The 16,863-nt window shown below is 37.1% G+C and overlaps 2 protein-coding genes and 1 long non-coding RNA gene across 13 annotated transcripts in view; 1 reads left to right on the top strand and 2 right to left on the bottom strand.

Moving 5' to 3' along the window:
* Positions 1-6,556, bottom strand: part of SYCP1 (synaptonemal complex protein 1) — a 118,968-nt gene extending 112,412 nt beyond the window's left edge. For 2 of the 5 annotated variants that reach the window (XM_023259019.2, XM_045033316.1), the window contains exons 1-5: positions 5,829-6,219; positions 2,523-2,607; positions 2,301-2,344; positions 2,050-2,106; positions 550-714 (exon numbers count right to left, since the gene is read on the bottom strand). In XM_023259019.2, the coding sequence (XP_023114787.1) occupies positions 550-714; positions 2,050-2,106; positions 2,301-2,344; positions 2,523-2,607; positions 5,829-6,014 (537 nt within the window). In that variant the 5' untranslated portion in view covers positions 6,015-6,219. Of the gene's footprint in view, positions 1-549; positions 715-2,049; positions 2,107-2,300; positions 2,345-2,522; positions 2,608-5,828; positions 6,225-6,420 lie in introns of those variants that run through there. The other 3 variants (XM_023259021.2, XM_045033317.1, XM_023259020.2) reach the window with 3 other exon arrangements.
* Positions 6,399-16,863, top strand: part of LOC109503028 — a 43,152-nt gene continuing 32,687 nt past the window's right edge. For all 5 annotated transcript variants that reach the window (XR_006582891.1, XR_002744678.2, XR_006582892.1 and 2 more), the window contains exon 1: positions 6,399-6,535. This is a non-coding gene — a long non-coding RNA (uncharacterized LOC109503028). The remainder of the gene's footprint in view (positions 6,536-16,863) is intronic.
* The window catches only part of LOC101098124 (bile acid receptor-like), a 50,450-nt gene continuing 42,174 nt past the window's right edge, over positions 8,588-16,863 (bottom strand). For all 3 annotated transcript variants that reach the window (XM_045033318.1, XM_045033319.1, XM_019837668.3), the window contains exons 4-11: positions 16,492-16,632; positions 14,475-14,614; positions 14,265-14,369; positions 14,002-14,101; positions 12,534-12,656; positions 12,003-12,128; positions 11,733-11,846; positions 8,588-9,340 (exon numbers count right to left, since the gene is read on the bottom strand). In XM_045033318.1, the coding sequence (XP_044889253.1) occupies positions 9,135-9,340; positions 11,733-11,846; positions 12,003-12,128; positions 12,534-12,656; positions 14,002-14,101; positions 14,265-14,369; positions 14,475-14,614; positions 16,492-16,632 (1,055 nt within the window). In that variant the 3' untranslated portion in view covers positions 8,588-9,134. The remainder of the gene's footprint in view (positions 9,341-11,732; positions 11,847-12,002; positions 12,129-12,533; positions 12,657-14,001; positions 14,102-14,264; positions 14,370-14,474; positions 14,615-16,491; positions 16,633-16,863) is intronic.

Here is a 16,863-nt window from a genome sequence, read left to right as displayed (position 1 = left end):
TCACAACTTATGGATTTTCCCATAAGAATACAGTCTCACTTTCACAGATCTAAAATCAAGTTTGCTGAATCATCTCCAGAAAGTATCCAACAATATTTTAATGCAATATTATCTTCCCTAAACATTTTTAAATGATGTCTTATCTTTGTCCTAACCCAATGGTGCATTTTCTCAACCTTTTTCTTTCACTAGGCCACAAAACTGAAGCTCAATAGTTTCAAATACAGTTTTAACCACCAATATCATATTCCAGTTAATAAAAGACATTTATGTCAAACAGAACATCAGTAATAGGAATTAAAAAATTAAAAGTCTATAATTAGAATCATTAAATCAATCTTTATCTAAAGTAATTTATTATTTCCCTGATCATTTGCATTAAGCTCTGTACAACTTGTCTTCTGTGTTCATCCTAAAGTTGAAATGCAGTATCGCTGAAACTTAAAAAAAGTACTGTCCTTAAAATCCACACCACAGAAATACTCTATTTTAAATACTATTATGACAAAATCTACTACACTACATTTTCAATTCCAAATCTCATTATACCTGTAGTTCTTGAATGGCTTTCCGCTGTGCTTCAATTATCTTTCTATTTTCTTGCAACTTATTTTCTTTCTGCTTCAATTCAAATTCTATATTCACTTTCCACTTCTTGATCTTTTCAGCCTCCTTATACAGTTTTGAATACAGTCTGCTCATTGGCTCTGAATTCTATTAAAACAAATAGATTTTCAAAGATTGGTTACACTAAAATTATGAACAATTAACAAACTACAGCTGCCTACTGAAAATATCCAAGACTAATAGTACCTTACTAGTTGACAATAAATCTCTCCTCAAATTATGCCCTAATATCATACTGAAAGCTACATTAATTCTTTAAAACACTAAGGCAGTATTAGCTACTTTACTAAAGTTACTGGTCACTTGATTAAGTTATACCCACTGAGTATAATCATATACCTTCAAAATGTACCTAAGTCAGAAGTTGGAAATATTTTAATCAGTGAGAGAGTATCGCTGATTAAAAGCTAGAGTAAATCCCTCTACATGATATCTATAAATTTTTACCATGGTCTTAAAACATTTTGGTTATACAGTTTGAAGATTACCTAAAGGACAAGAATTTTAAAATATAATGACAAAAAATATAGTTAACAAAAGATCTAGCTTTCATTTATTCGCAGTTTCTTTTTTTTTTATTCTCAGGTTCTATTTAGATTTTATTTGGATTTCCTTCATTATCCATTTCAACATTATAAGGTAATGCCAGAGTTTGTTATTTTTTAAATCATATTGATTTCTGTTTTCTGATTAGCTCTGCTATCAAAATATATGAATATTAAATTCTGTGATGCTATAATCACAGCAACAAATATATAGCATTTTATCAGGCCATAGTTTCTCTCTGTTGGTTTTTTGTTTTGTTTTGTTTTTAAAGTAGACCGACACCCAATGTGGGCTTGAATTAAGGACCCTGAGGTTGAGTCACATGCTCTGGGGCCTCCTGGGTGGCTCAGTCAGTTAAGCACCAGACTCAGATAATGATCTCACATTTCACGGGATCAAGCCCCTTATCAGGCTCTGTGCTGTCAGCTTAGGATTCTCTCCCTCTCTCTCTGTCCCTCCTCTGCTTGTGCTCTCTCTCAAAATAAATAAGCCTTGAAAAAAAAATTCCTTAGACAGCAAACCAGCCAAACAATCATACCTATTAGTTTTATTTGTAAAATAGGGACTTGATTCTCAGCCTTTTCATAAGCTGAGCCTATGAAATTGTAGCCACAGCCCCTCTTCTATTCTTGCTATAGTTTAAAATTAAATTTCTCCTAAAGGCTGGTTGCTTGTATAACCCAGGAAAATACAGAAGCCTAGTGTTTCAATAATTTTAAAAGAAAAACAAAGAGGGGAAAAAGATTTTGAAGGATGTAACTTAAAACATTAGCCAAATTTTAATCCTTTAGAAGCTTCAAAAGAAAAATATAAACAAATAACAATAAATGATACTCCAATTACAATAAATTGAATATGGATAGGAAAACTTCTGACCTCAAAATCAGAGTCTTTTAGTCCTTCCTGGTAGTGACAACTGTCAGAGTTATCAACCTAAAAAAAAATGAATAAATGTTTCCTGTAAGAAAATATTTCTGATGAGAGTTTCCAAATAGTAGCAATTAAATACTGAAGGCTAGTAATCCAACAAATAAAGAATTTTTTTTTCCTTTTTTCAAACAAGCAACTCAATACCTAAACATGTTACATGTTATATGTTATAGTATTGTACGTTATACTTAACTGACCTGTTCAAGCATGGGCAAAACCTTAACTTTTTGTAAAGCAGGATCTGCAAGATAGAAGACAACTGATATTAAATATGCCAACACCTTATTTTTTAGGTCAAGTATTATATCTAGCTTTAATGTCAAGGCTATCAATATAATACTTACATTTTCAATATCTAACAATGTATATATAAAAAATGCTTATACGTATAGTGATGTATTGCTGTTCCAGTTTCTTACCTGAATCAACATTTTCCCCATTTTTGGAGAGATTAGTCATTGCAAATGGAAAGCCAAAATCATCTTCAATACATTTGTTGAAACTCTAGAAACACAAAGAAGTTCTTAAACATACTGTTCCATATCACTCTGGTAACTAGGAGTGAATATGTAGTTATATATGGAACATACATCTGCTTGAAAAAGTGACTTTAATTGTAAATCCTTTCATGTATATACAGTATTTAAAATATCAAGTGGTTTTGCTATATAAGAAAGCAAAAAATTTTTTGACTTAGAAGATAAAGCTAAACTATAAATTTCACAATACTTTGGAAGTATTCAGTAAAATCTTATTTTATTTTTAAAAGTTTATTTATTTTTATTTTTTTTTGAGAGAGAGAGAAAAAAAAGCATGAGTGGGGGGAGGGCCGGGGGGGGGGGGGGAGGAGAAAATCCCAAGCAGGCTCCACATTGTCAGTGCTGGGCTCTAACCCATGAACCATGAGACTATGACTTAAGCCGAAGTTGGGCACTTAACCAACTGAGCCACCCAGGCACCCCAAAAGTAACAGTAATTTTAATTACTAGCTTAATATATTAGTCTTCTTCAATTTCATTATCTTTCCCTTGAGAGAATTGAGAGTTGTCTTCACTGAAGAGCATTTTAATGTTATCCTCTTAGCTATACAGACATAGAAATTTTTCTACAGCATATAAAATTAAAATATTTTAGCATTTTATATATTTAGTATATAAATAGTATATATTATTGGTTACAATTATATTATCATTATATTATATTATTACATGTTATATACATTATATATAGATTAATATTATTATAAATATTGGAGATATTTATATCTCCAATATAAAGTTCCACAGAGAAATTTTTAAAATAATTTAGTAGTAAGAGCTGTTTTGCCTGAGAAACTTGGTATGATTCCCCCTTTCTGGTAAGAACTCTACTACAGAAATGAATTTCTCTTTTTATCCTGTCAAGCAGGAAGCTCAAAGCCAAATTTTAAGCTTAGTCAGACACTAATTTTTACCAGTATATTGACGTATTTGTCCAAATTTTCTTATTTTTTTGATCCTAATAGTCTCTGAATATACTTTTATATCTTGCTACTTCAATGTACATGTCTTATAAGTTGCCTCCAAGAGAGAGGATTCAAATTAGGACCCATTATGTACCCAGAGTTCTATGGCAACAGTGATTATTTTTTTTAGTGAACAATGCTCGCAAACATTAAGTATGCTCATTATTCATTCAAAGCAATACTATTCAAAATTCTTGGGTAATAAAAATCCTGGAAGACAACACAGGCAGGAGTTTCTCTGACACTGGCCATATCCACATTTTTCTAGGCAAGTCTCCTGAGACAAGGGAAACAAAGGCAAAAATAAGCTATTAGGACTACAACAAAATAAAAAGCTTCTTTGTGCACAGTGAGGAAACAATCAACAAAACTAAAAAACAGCCTACTGAGTGGGAGAAGATATTTGCAAATGACATATCCAATAAAGGGTTAGTATCCAAAATATATATACAATACTAAAAAACCCAAATAATCCAATTTAAAAAATGGGAAGAAGACATGAAACAAACAGGTCTCCAAAGAAGAGATCCAGATGGCTAAAAGACACATGAAAAGATGCTCAACATCACTCATCATCACGGAAATGTTAGTCAAAATCACAGTATCACCTCACACCTGTCAGAATGGCAAAAACCATAAACACATGAAACAAGTGTTGGTGAGGACGTGGAGAAAAAGGAACACTTGTGCACTGCTGGTGGGAATGCAAATTGGTGCGTCCTCTGTGGAAAACAGTATGGAGGTTCCTCAGAAAATAAAAATAGAACTACCCTATGACCCAGTAATTCCACTACTGGGTATTTACCCAAAGAATATGAAAACACTAATTTGAGAAGATGCATGCACCCCTATGTGTCCTGCAGCATTATTTACAATAGCCGAGCCATGGAAGCAGCCCAGGTGTCTACTGATGGATGAGTGGATAAAGAAGATGTGTTATAGGTGCCTGGGTGGCTCACTCGGTTGGGCGTCCGACTTTGGCTCAGGTCACCATCTCACAGCTTGTGGGTTCGAGTCCCACGTCGGGGTCTGCGCTGACAGCTCAGAGCCTGGGGCCTGCTTCAGGTTCTGTGTCTCCCTCTCTCTCTGCCCCTCCCCGACTTGCGCTGTCTGTCTCTCTCGAAAATAAACATCAAAAAAAAAAAAAAATTAAGGATGTGCTATAGATATACAACGGAATAGTACTGATGTATAAAAAAAGAATGAAAGCTTGCCATTTGCAACGACAAGCACGGAGTTGGGAGAGTATAGTGGTAAGCGAAATAAGTCGGTCAGAAAAAGACAAATACCCTATGATTTCATTCCTATGTGGAATTTAAGACACAAAACAGGGGCGCCTGAGTGGCGCAGTCGGTTAAGCGTCCGACTTCAGCCAGGTCACAATCTCGCGGTCCGTGAGTTCGAGCCCCGCGTCGGGCTCTGGGCTGATGGCTCGGAGCCTGGAGCCTGTTTCCGATTCTGTGTCTCCCTCTCTCTCTGCCCCTCCCCCGTTCATGCTCTGTCTCTCTCTGTCCCAAAAATAAATAAACGTTGAAAAAAAATTTTTTAAAAAAGACACAAAACAAAGGAGGCTACAGGGAAAAAAGAGACAAACCAAGAAGGCGACTCATAACTATAGAGAACAAACTGGTGGTTGCCTGAGGGAAGGTGGTGGAGAGAGGGGTGAAATAGGTGAAGGGGATTAAGAGTACCCTTATCTTCATGGGCACTGAATAATGTACAGAATTGCTGAATCACTGTATTGTACACCTGAAACTAATATAACACTGTATATCAAGTAAATGGGATTTAAATTTTTAAATAAATTTGTTTACAAATTCTTGGGCTAAAATAAAATCAAAAATAGGGCGCCTGGGTGGCTCTGCCCATTGAGCGACTTCGGCTTAGGTCATGACCTCAGGGTTCCTGGGTTCAGGTCCCGCATGGGGCTCCGCGCTGACCGCTGGGAGCCTGGAACCTGGAGCCTGCTTCGGATTCTGAGTCTCCTTTCTCTCTACCCCTCCCCCATTAGTGCTCTCTGTATCTTAAAAATAAAAAATAAACATTAAAAAAGATAAAAAAAATAAATTAAAAATAAAAAGTCTTGGGCAAATCAGGCCACACTTACTGAAAAACAAAGTATACAATGTACAAATAAAATTATACAATATTACCAGTTAGAAAGTACACCGTGCCTCTTTACCTGAAGAATATTCAAATCAAGATTCATACGCAAATTTACCTTGAAGAAATTAGAATCTCCTCCCAAATTCTGAGGTTTCACTGCAGATACTTGACTGCTACTTAATCTTGGTGGCACGAACAATTTAAAAGGCTTTTGCTTTTCCATTTTCTCTCTTCCAGTTGTAATTACCTGTTGCCCCAGCGGGCGGGGTGGAGGGAGGGAAAGCGTTTTACATGGTTTCATTAATACCCTCTTTATTTTAAAAGGCGACGTTTGTACAATAAATGCTGTGTCAAGGAGCAGGTGTACCCTTTGCCACAATGTGAGTCTGCAGCGTCACATCACTGGGCAAAGTAAAAACACCCCGCAGTTGTTCCCTTCCACCCCCCACCGCCAATGGCCACGCTGGCAGCGTAGATAAGCCAGAAACTCCCACCCCTGAAAAGAAAGCTCTGCCCCCACCGGCCCTGGTAAATTGCATCACCCAGCCGCGAGAACTACCTTAGGTTCTTAGAGGGCTACAGCTACCAACGAGGCGCCGGGGACGGGTGGGGGTGCGGGGGGGGGGGGGGGCGGGCGGCCAGAATCAAAATCTCGCCCAGCTCCGGGTTCGGTCGTCAGGAAAAGAACCCAGTACACCTGCCCTTACCTCTGAATAGTCAGCGGGAAACCGTGGACTCGGTGCCCACGCGAACTGCTACCCGCTGTCTACTAGGGCGGCAAAAAGAATCTACGAGAACTTCTGCCTCCGAACCTCCAGAAAAGTAAGAAATCGCTCCGCCTCAGCGGCCGGCCGAAAAGGGCCGAGTGCACAACGGTTTAACGGCTAAATAACGGTCAGCCGCGACCGTTGGCCGGCTCCCGATTCTCGCGAGATTTTCCTTTGTGTTGGTAACAATTCTTCTCTGGATTCTGTTTTTCCTTAGACATTCTTGAAGCTTCTGCGATTGTCAGAGAATGCAAGGAAGACTATAGCAAGTCCCATGACAGATTGGAGCGGAGAATAAAAAATCCACTTGTGTCTTCCGAGAGTTCAGTCTTAGGGCAAAAAACAGATGGGCAAACAGTTGTAGCCACATGTAATCATTTAAAGGTGGTAATTTTCAAAGACTGGTTAGGACACAGGGAAAGCGGTACTTTCAGTGGCCTGGGGAGTCAGGAGAGGCTGCCCAGATGTGATGGGCTTCTTTTAAGGCTTCCGTCAAGAATAGAGTGACTATAGACAGGTTGGGCTAGTCAATGGGGAAAGACTACTCCTGAAGGTAGTCGAAGGCCCTGTGGTTGTGAAAGAGATTAGTTACAAGAGAGACTCCAACAAGTGTGGCGTAGGTGTGTGAGGACAAGGTCGGGGAATGGCAAGAAGGAGACTGCAGGCTTGACAGATAAGGCCTTGCAAAGACCTGTGGATTTTAGCCTCTGTGGATGGGGATCTTGTAGAATTCTGAGTGGAGAGGGAGGCAAGATCAAGTTCAGAAGAAAATTTGTAGTATGAGAAATGGTTTAGGCAGGCATTGGGACTTGAGTTAGGGAGACAGTTTTAATAGGCTGGGTGAAGTATGAGGACCCGAGCCATGACAGTGGCGCTGGAGATGAGGAAGAGGCATCAAAAGTAAAAGGTATTTAGAAGTAAAATTAATAGGAGATGATGGGCTGTTTTAACAGTAAGCAGTGAAAGAGAGAAGTCTAAGATGACTTCCTAGTTTCAGACTTGGGCAAGTAAATGCAATAAATACTGTGATTCTAAGTACCTAGGTTTGAGCAATTAGATGAGTTCCGTTCCGTTTTGAGCACATCTGACTTTGTTTTCTAATGTCTATAAGTGATGTTTTTCCAAAGGACTTGAGTAATATTTTTAAATAACCAATTTTGTTTTGTGTAAATTTAATGAGACATCAGAGTTTCTGCTAGAATTTAAAATTTTTTTGAGCTTTGAAAGAGATGAGCCAGGTTGTCCTTCATTTTACACTTTAAGGAAATTGAGTCTAGATACCCTTAAAAAAAGAATATTCCCTCCAAGAGATGATTCCAGGTTTATGCCCAAGATACCCCCCCCCGGGGGCAATAATTAATACATTTAAATAAGATCTTTTTGAAGTTGAGGATATAAATTCAACAATGTCTTTTTTTTTTTAAGTTTTATAAATGTGAAAAATTTAACTATGGGCTTTTTTTTTTTCATCGAAAACCAAACTGCTACTACTCCTGCTATCAAATTAACTTAAATTCACAGTATTGAAAGACTTACACCCAGTCTTTCAAAATAATAATACCACCACAGAATTTATTAATTTCATGTATTTCATATGAAATTTATTTTTACTAGCTAGCCTTCCTATCCTTACAAGGATTAAAATATTTGTGGGAAGATTTCAGTTTTTAAGAACTTCATTTTTTTTCTACAAAAGATATTGGCAAAAATGTCAAAGTATTGTCTGCCAGAATAAGCAGTAAATCGTGCCAGTATTTCCCAACATGTGTTCAAACATTTTAGGGGCGCCTGGGTGGCTCAGTCGGTTGGGTGTCCGACTTCGGCTCAGGTCATGATCTCCCGGTTCCTGAGTTCGAGCCCCGCATCGGGCTCTGTGCCGACAGCTCAGAGCCTGGAGCCTGCGTCGTCGGATTCTGTGTCTCCCCTTCTCTCTCTGCCCCTCCCCACCTCACGCTCTGTCTCTCAAAAAATGAATAAACGTTAAAAAAACATTTTTAAAAACCATTTTAATGATTTGTCATTTTAACTTTTTTCAATATTTTACCATCACAATTTTTTTTAATTTAGACTTATAAAAGATTTCTTTTTAAAAAACATTAAGAAAAGGTAAGAGTTGAACAAAGTTTTGTTCCTCTTTAATAATTCATAAAATGCCATAACAGGAATATGTTTAAAATGTTAGTTCTTTATCCATCAATCTGGCCTAATTAATGAGGTTCACAAACTGCCTTTATTCTGATTACAATTGTTTCCACTAGATACCCTTTCTCATGTCTATAAGTAATCTACATATTTTCGTTCAGTTTTCTACTAAAGGGAAAAAGTAGAGCATCTTCAGGAAAGAACTCTATTTAGCATTTTTCCCTTTAGAAGGAACCATGCAAACAATAATCCTTGCTTCTTTTGAGTCAAATCTGGAAAAGAATCCTGGATGTCCCTCTAGTGGTGGTCCTATATCCCACAAAATTTGATGAGCACTGATAATGTCCCATTTTATGCTGATACATTGGTAACCTAGCAATCCTGTTTATGTTTTTCAAAGCAGTCATCCTATAATGATAAACAATCTAGATTTTGAAAGTTTTAAGACAAACCACAACCACATTCTAAAATTTCAGCAATGTGAATACAAATTCCATTTCTCTGAGAGTAAACTAGCCAATTTGGTCCTTTGCTTTCCAAGTGCTAAGTATTTCTGAGTAGTTGTGATTCAGTGTCCTCAGTTCTGTGAGCCTCCCTATGAGACGAGCAAAATGCTGTAGGTCTTCTGGATGATAAATTTTTGAATATTTGTATAAAATCTGTAAAACTGGTTCTTGTAAATTTTCCACATATTGCTTATTTTTAAGGCATGGACGATCTGAAAAACATCATCATATACATCTTAATGAACACTGGAAAGTGGTAAAAGATAGCAAATTCATTGAAAACAATACAGTTTGTAAATAATAAAAATAGCAAATATTTACTGAACCCTTAATATATGCCAGATATTACACTAAGTAACTTATTTCATGCAATGTCTTATTTAGTCTTCAGAGTACACTATGAGGTAAATTCTATTATTACCGCTGTTTTTTGGACAAGCTTCTTAAGATGTAGAGAAGTCAAATAGGAAGAGAAAGGTCAGTAAGTGGTTGTAAGAATATAAAAGCAAGTTTCAAGCTTACTTGAAACTTAAAAAGATTAATTTCCTCCAGGTCAACAATAAGTAAAAGGTGAAGCTTCTTTTTTTAATTTTTTTTTATTTTTTTAATGTTTTTATTTATTTTTGAGAGAGAGAGAGAGAGAGAGACAGAGCATGAGCAGGGGAGGGGCAGAGAGAGAGGGAGACACAGAATCTGAAGCAGGCTCCAGGCTCTGAGCTGTCAGCACAGAGCCTGACACGGGGCTCAAACTCACGGACTGTGAGATCATGACCTGAGCTGAAGTCGGACGCTTAACTGACTGAGCCACCCAGGTGCCCCAAAAGGTTAAGCTTCTTAAGTACCTAGTTATAAAAATAAGAACCAACCAAGAATTTCTTAATGCCTAGGCAACAATTATTTATCCAGGCATTTTGGTAGAGATACAGCAGTGAACATAAATAGACACAATTTCCTGCCCTCATTAAGCTTATATCCTGAGTTTGGGAGGAGTGGATGAGAAAAGAGACATATACACATTTTAAATAAAAATATAATATGACAATGATATGTGTTACAGAGACAAATAGAGAAAGGGATAAGAATTTGGGGGGGGGCACACTAGCTATTGTTAAAAGGATAATCAGAGATAGGATGACATTTAGCAGAGATCCAAGATGAAGGAGGGAGGCATGTAGCTATTCTGGGGAAATAGCTTTCCAAGGATATTTGTCAAGTACAGTACAACCTGTGGCAGGAGACTGCTTGACATTTTCAAGTAACAAAATGTATCAAAAGTAATGTGGGAAAAAAAATGTGGCTGTGGCAGAAACAGGAAAGCAAAAAAGGACACTAGTTTGAATTAGGGTGGCAGGAACAGAACAGTAAGACATGGTTGAGTTCTGGATATATTCTGAGGCTAGAGCCAACAGGAGATGTTGCCTTTTTGATATGGGTTTTTGGTTTGTGCAACTTGAAGGATGGAGATGCCATTTAGTAAAGATGGAGGAAGAACATAGGAGGATCGGGGAGAGATCAGGAGTTCATCTTGGGATAGGTTAAATTTGATATGCCTTACTGCAGGTTGAAATCTTGAGTAGGCTATTTAGTGGAGTTAGGGGAGCAGTCCAAGCTGGTATATAAATTTGGGAATTGGCTGGGTCGCCTGGGTGGCTTAGTCAGTTGAGCATCCAACTCTTGATTTTGGCTCAGGTTGTGATCCCAGGGTCATGGGATTGAGCCCCACACATCAGGCTCCATGCTCAGCTCAGGCTCAGCAAGGAGACTGCCTAAGTTCTCACTCCCTCTGCCCCTCCCCCACTCACTCTCCTGCACACACACGCGTTCTCTCTCTCTCTCTCTCTCTCTCTCTCTCTCTCAGATAAAAAAATTTGAGAGTTGTTAACATGTAGATGGTGTTCAAAGTCATGAGATAGGATGAAATTTCAGAGGAAGTGAGTATGGAAGAGAAAAGAACTGAGCCTTAGAACACTCTTAGCATTTATCAGTGTGAAAGATGAGGAGGAGTCAACAAAGGAGATGGAAAGAGCAGTCATTGAGGAGGACAATCAAGAGAGTGTGATGTCCTGGAAATTAAGTGGGGAAAATTTTTTTTTTCAAGAGGGAGGGAGTGACCAACAGAAGCCAAGTGATGAAAGTGTTCCAAGAAAGAAGGAATGATCTGCTCTGTCAGATGAAGTTGATGATGGGTCAAGTGCAATAAGGACTAAGAATTGACCACTGGAATCAGCAATGCCAGATTATTAAAGATCTTGACAAGTTATGGCAGAATGGAAAGAAGGGGACAAAATCTGACTGCAGTGGGTTCATGAGTAAATGAGAGAAATAAAGGCAGGAGCACAGACAACTCAAAAAGTTTTTTTTTTCTGTAAAGTAGAACAGAGAAATGGGAGAACAGCTGAAAGGGGATTATAGGTCAAGAAGGCGTTTTTTGAGATGCGAGAAATTATAGCATGTTTGTAAGCTAAAGAGAATTCTCTCAAGGAGAAAGAGATTTTGATGAAACAAAACTGTTACATTTGGCATCAGTGAATAATGTAATAACCACAGACATCATGATTTGATTGCCAAACTTAATCCAAATTTTTACTTTTGAATGGTTTTTACCTGAAAAAAACACAGTTGTTGCTGCAAGCAGAGCATATTCAGTATTAGTAATATTAAGCTCACTCATTCTTCTGTAGAAGTAAAACAATGTGTTAATAAATTCTTCAGCAATACCTAAAAAGATTAATATCAAATGTATTTTCGTCAGAACATAGTCAGAATCAAACATATTGTCATTATCATTTTTTCTTAAAGCAGAATAATAAAATAAAATATTATATCTGACCAATTTTTTCCACCCATTATATTTTGTATGATATGTAATATTACCAGTCAGTGTAGTAGGAGGACAGTCTTCGTTGCAAAAGGTTTCCATAGAATAAATAACACTTCTATTAACACTCTGATTGTGACAATTCAGTGAGTGATCTGAATGATCTGATATTCTCATAGTACCTAGTAACAGGGGAAAACATAAAGTCTGATTTTTGAAAAAAACTTTACACAGATAGTAAATCCATTCTCTCTAATCTGTTAGGAAACATTCCCAACAAATGGTAGATTTATAATTTTTATTACTGAAACAGGAAGCGAGATTAATAGTTTAGATTTTATATAAATTTTGTGTAGAAAACCTTCCAAAAAGATTTTTCTTATGATGCCATATAATAAAAATGGTTTACTTTAAAAGAAAAGCAAAAGCTAGACCAATGAATTAGAAAAGCTATTATGAAATTCTTATTACTACACTAACTAGTAAAACAAAAATACAATAAGAAAAATAACTCAATGTTGTATAATTTGTTGCTGTATTTAATAGTAACTGTTAACAGTAAGGTTATGTTGGCCGGACTTTTTTACTTTCAGAAGCTGACGAAAGACATTCTTTCAGGCTGTAAAGTTGGGCCCCGTGAAGAAACATCACTTCAGTTTTTGATCCTTTACGTAATGCAGTCTGGTCCTCAGTTGTCAAATTTTCAAATCCTTTAACAAAAGATCACATAATTGTTTGAAATCAATAATGAAAAGATAATTTTCAGGTATAAGATTTAGTATTTTTAAATTTTTTTTTCAATGTTTTTATTTATTTTTGGGACAGAGAGAGACAAAGCATGAACGGGGGAGGGGCAGAGAGAGAGGGAGACACAGAATCCAAAATAGGCTCCAGGCTCTGAGCCATCAGCTCAGAGCCCGATGCGGGGCTCGAACTCACCGACCGCGAGATCATGACCTCACCGACCGCGAGATCGTGACCTGGCTGAAGTCGGACGCTTAACCGACTGCGCCACCCAGGCACCCCTAAGATTTAGTATTTTTAACTATCCATTTAGTTATAATATAAATCCTAAATGTTTCCTTAGAATAATCACAATTTGTAACTTCAAATCTAAATAAAATTCTTGATTCCACATGATAATATTTTGGAGCACTTTCATCAGAACTAGATAATAATACTTTCATATGGCAAGAGCAAATCAAACATAGTTTAGCCTCAAAGAATTTATTTTTACAGTGAGTTATCTGTATATGTAGATAGGTAAGTTTTGGCCAACTGTACCTTGATTTTTTCATACTGTACCGGCAATTTTGTTTGTTTCATGTTTTAGCTAAAGTTAAAAGATACAGTCAGTCATATTATTTCTCTTGCTCCTAAGTCCTTGGAGTCATTTGAATATTTTAAAATATTTATACTTTCAACTACCTGATTGTTTAAAGCAGACAAAATGGGGCGCCTGGGTGGCTCAGTCGGTTAAGCGGCTGACTTCAGCTCAGGTCATGATCTCACAATCCGTGAGTTCGAGCCCCGCATCAGGCTCTGTGCTGACAGCTCAGAGCCTGGAGCCTGTTTCAGATTCTGTGTCTCCCTCTCTCTGACCCTCCCCTGTTCATGCTCTGTCTCTCCCTGTCTCAAAAATAAATAAAACGTTAAAAAAAAAAAATTAAAGCAGACAAAATGAACCATTTCCACCAGCTTTGCTGGAAAAATAGAGGTTTTTGTTTTCCTAAATGGTCCCCTTCCTTTATAATAGGAAACTTAAAAAAAAAAAAAGTGTTGGGGCGCCTGGGTGGCTCAGTCGGTTATGCGTCTGACTTCAGCTCAGGTCATGATCTCGCGGTCCATGAGTTCAGGCCCCACATCGGGCTCTATGCTGCCAGTTCAGAGCCTGGACCCTGCTTCAGATTCTGTGTCTCCCCCTCTCTCTGCCCCTCCCCTGCTCATGCTCTGTCTCTCTCTGTCTCAAAAAAATAAATAAAAGCATTAAAAAAAATTTTTTTAATTAAAAAAAAAGTGTTAAAGTAATTTTTTTTCCAAAGGTGAAGTGATTACCTGGGAGTCCCTTGGTAAAATCCACTAACCCCTGTAGGTGTAGGACCATGGTCTCCGAGAGTTGCAAAAAGCTCAGCTCAGGATTTGCATACTTCTGGAGCTAGCCAGCAAAAAGAAATAAGGTTAACAGATTTTTTTCTTTTAAGTAAATTAAAATGTTTAACTTTTAAATTACAAGTTTAATTTTTTAACTTTCACATTGACACTCTTATTTTCTAACATAATTAGTTATAAATTATTTCCTGCCAATAATGAACACATACAAACATCTTTGTTTCCTCTAAAGGACTTGTGTATTTTTGATGAGCAGCCATAATGTCCTTAATGAGCTGATGTTCCTCGTGAGTTAGTTCCATGCTCTCCTTAATCTGTAAGAAAACATGGGGGAGGGAGGAGAACTATAATGAATTCTTATTAAACAAGACATCATGTCATCATTAAAGAAACAAAAAATTTTATAAGAAGAGTCTTGCCACTTTTCCAGATCTAGTGGTGGATGATACAAGCTTGTTGTCTACTTCCTCTTCCACTTTGATGCTAGAGGAAAAACTATTCTTCTGCTTAAAATTCTTTCGAAGTCTCTTTGATTTGCATTGGATTTCTGTGAGCAAACCTGTGATATTACAAAATTCATATAAAATGTTTTAGGTATGGCAAATAACATTCTAGGATTTGATGAAAATTGTCTTATACTGGATACATATATAATCATAGACCTGTCTTTTCACAAAGAATCTTTCTTTTATGGCAAGCAGCAATTAAATTTACTACGTTACTTTCTCCTTTTCCTTCCATCACTACCTTCTGCTTAAAAATACATAGTTAGCCTACGGGCACCGGGGTGGCTTAGTCGGTTGAGCTTCCAACTTCGGCTCAGGTCATGATCTCATGGCCCGTGAATTCAAGCCACGCATCAATCAGGCTTTGTGCTGACAGCTCAGAGCCTGGAGCCTGCTTCGGATTCTGCATCTCCCTCTCTCTCTGCCCCTCCCCCACTCGCACTGTGTCTCAAAAAATAAATAAACATCAAAAAAAGTACATAGCCTAGACATAAATTAAAAATTAATTTTGCATCTCCAAACTATAAGTTTAGACCTTTTTATGTCAGAGAAATATACACATTAATTAGATCTTGGAACTAATATAAAATATCAATTGGTATAGCAGTTGAACTAACTACCTTATCCATGAGCTTTTTTCTTTGATTTTTATATAAGGTCAAGAGAATATTTTGTGATTTTTCAAATGAGCTAAGTGAATTTTTTCCTAACAAGACAAGAAAATGGTATTTTGTTATGGCAGCCCGAGCAGTCTCAAGACAGGGATAAAGTAAAGGATTCAGGCTGGACAGGATAACCTTAAGATCTTCTCCAACCCTAGAATCTTAAATAGGAATCCTTTCGCTCAAAAACTTTGAAGAGTTTGGATTTTATTATAATAAGCTGTATAAAATAAACAGGATACTGCATTGGTATTTATTGAACAAGAATGTAACTTAATAAAAATTGAAGAATATTATAGCAGTGGAAGGTAGATTGAACTAAAAAACAGAAAATGAAGAAATAGCCATAAAATTAATAGTATAAGTGCAAGATGATAAGAGTGTGTGCAAGAGTAGACATGAGAAGAAAACCCTGATAGTACCTTACTAAGAAAAATGAAATTTTGAAATCACCATGAGATTTTGAGCCCTGGGAAATAGGAGAAATTGAGGAAATAATGCCAAAATCTTAGTGCTACTCTGAGGATTAAATGACATCATGTAAGTTATCAGGTAAAAACTCAGTGAACATACCAGGAACCCAAACAGCTTAGGTACTCTTCTGCCTGTTGAGTTGGGTTTTGACACCTATGGGTTGTTAGTAGGCTCTACTTCCCTATCATGGTATCATGTAGGCTTGTAAAGATACCAGACCAAAGAAGGGGAACTACCAATTTAAAATTCTGCTCTTTTGGGGAGCCTGGGTGGCTCAGTCGGTTGGGCGTCCGACTTCAGCTCAGGTCACGATCTCGCGGTCCGTGGGTTCGAGCCCCGCGTCGGGCTCTGGGCTGATGGCTCAGAGCCTGGAGCCTGCTTCCGATTCTGTGTCTCCCTCTCTCTCTCTGCCCCTCCCCCATTCATGCTCTGTCTCTCTCTGTCCCAAAAATAAACGTTAAAAAAAAAATTTTTTTTAATAAAATTCTGCTCTTTATAGATACATTATATAACTTTAGGTTAAGTAATATGGCAGTACAAGGATTTCCAGTTAAGAACATATGATTACTGGCAAAATTAGAGCAATATAGTATAGAACGGGGTTTATGGAAATAATTACCTAGATTGGTTACTGGTCATCCTAATTTATCAGTTGCTAGAGAAATAGCTTAAATCTAGACAACTATGTTACAATTCAAAATGACAATCTGAGGAATGCATTAAGTTGTCAGGAAGATAAGAAAAACTAAAATCCCCCTCAAAAAAAGAGCCCCCAAATCCACAATAATACTTACATTCTGCCAACATTCCTACTGCCTTACACTTTTTTAGTCTGCACTCTTGACATTTCCTACGCATGTACATGTCCATTTCACAGTGGCCACCATTCTTGCAATGATATACTGCATTTTTGGTGATGCTACGTCGAAAAAAACCTAATGACAAGAAAAACTACTTTTAAAACTTACGATTAGGTATTTTTAGTTGTTTTTTATTAATATATACCTTCCTAGTAAAATGATCAAAATAAAATTATTTCAATAAAGTGTGTTTTTCTATCAATAAGAAGGTTTGGCTTGATATACATTTATATTCCCTCGTGATTGATAATATTCTATTCCAAGGGTATTCCTTTCAATAATCACATCCGAAAATTAAACTAAATA

The sequence above is a fragment of the Felis catus genome, chromosome C1 (genome assembly GCF_018350175.1).
Source record: "Felis catus isolate Fca126 chromosome C1, F.catus_Fca126_mat1.0, whole genome shotgun sequence".
NCBI classification, from domain to species: Eukaryota; Metazoa; Chordata; class Mammalia; order Carnivora; family Felidae; genus Felis; species Felis catus.
This window is presented reverse-complemented; position numbering and strand designations above follow the sequence as displayed.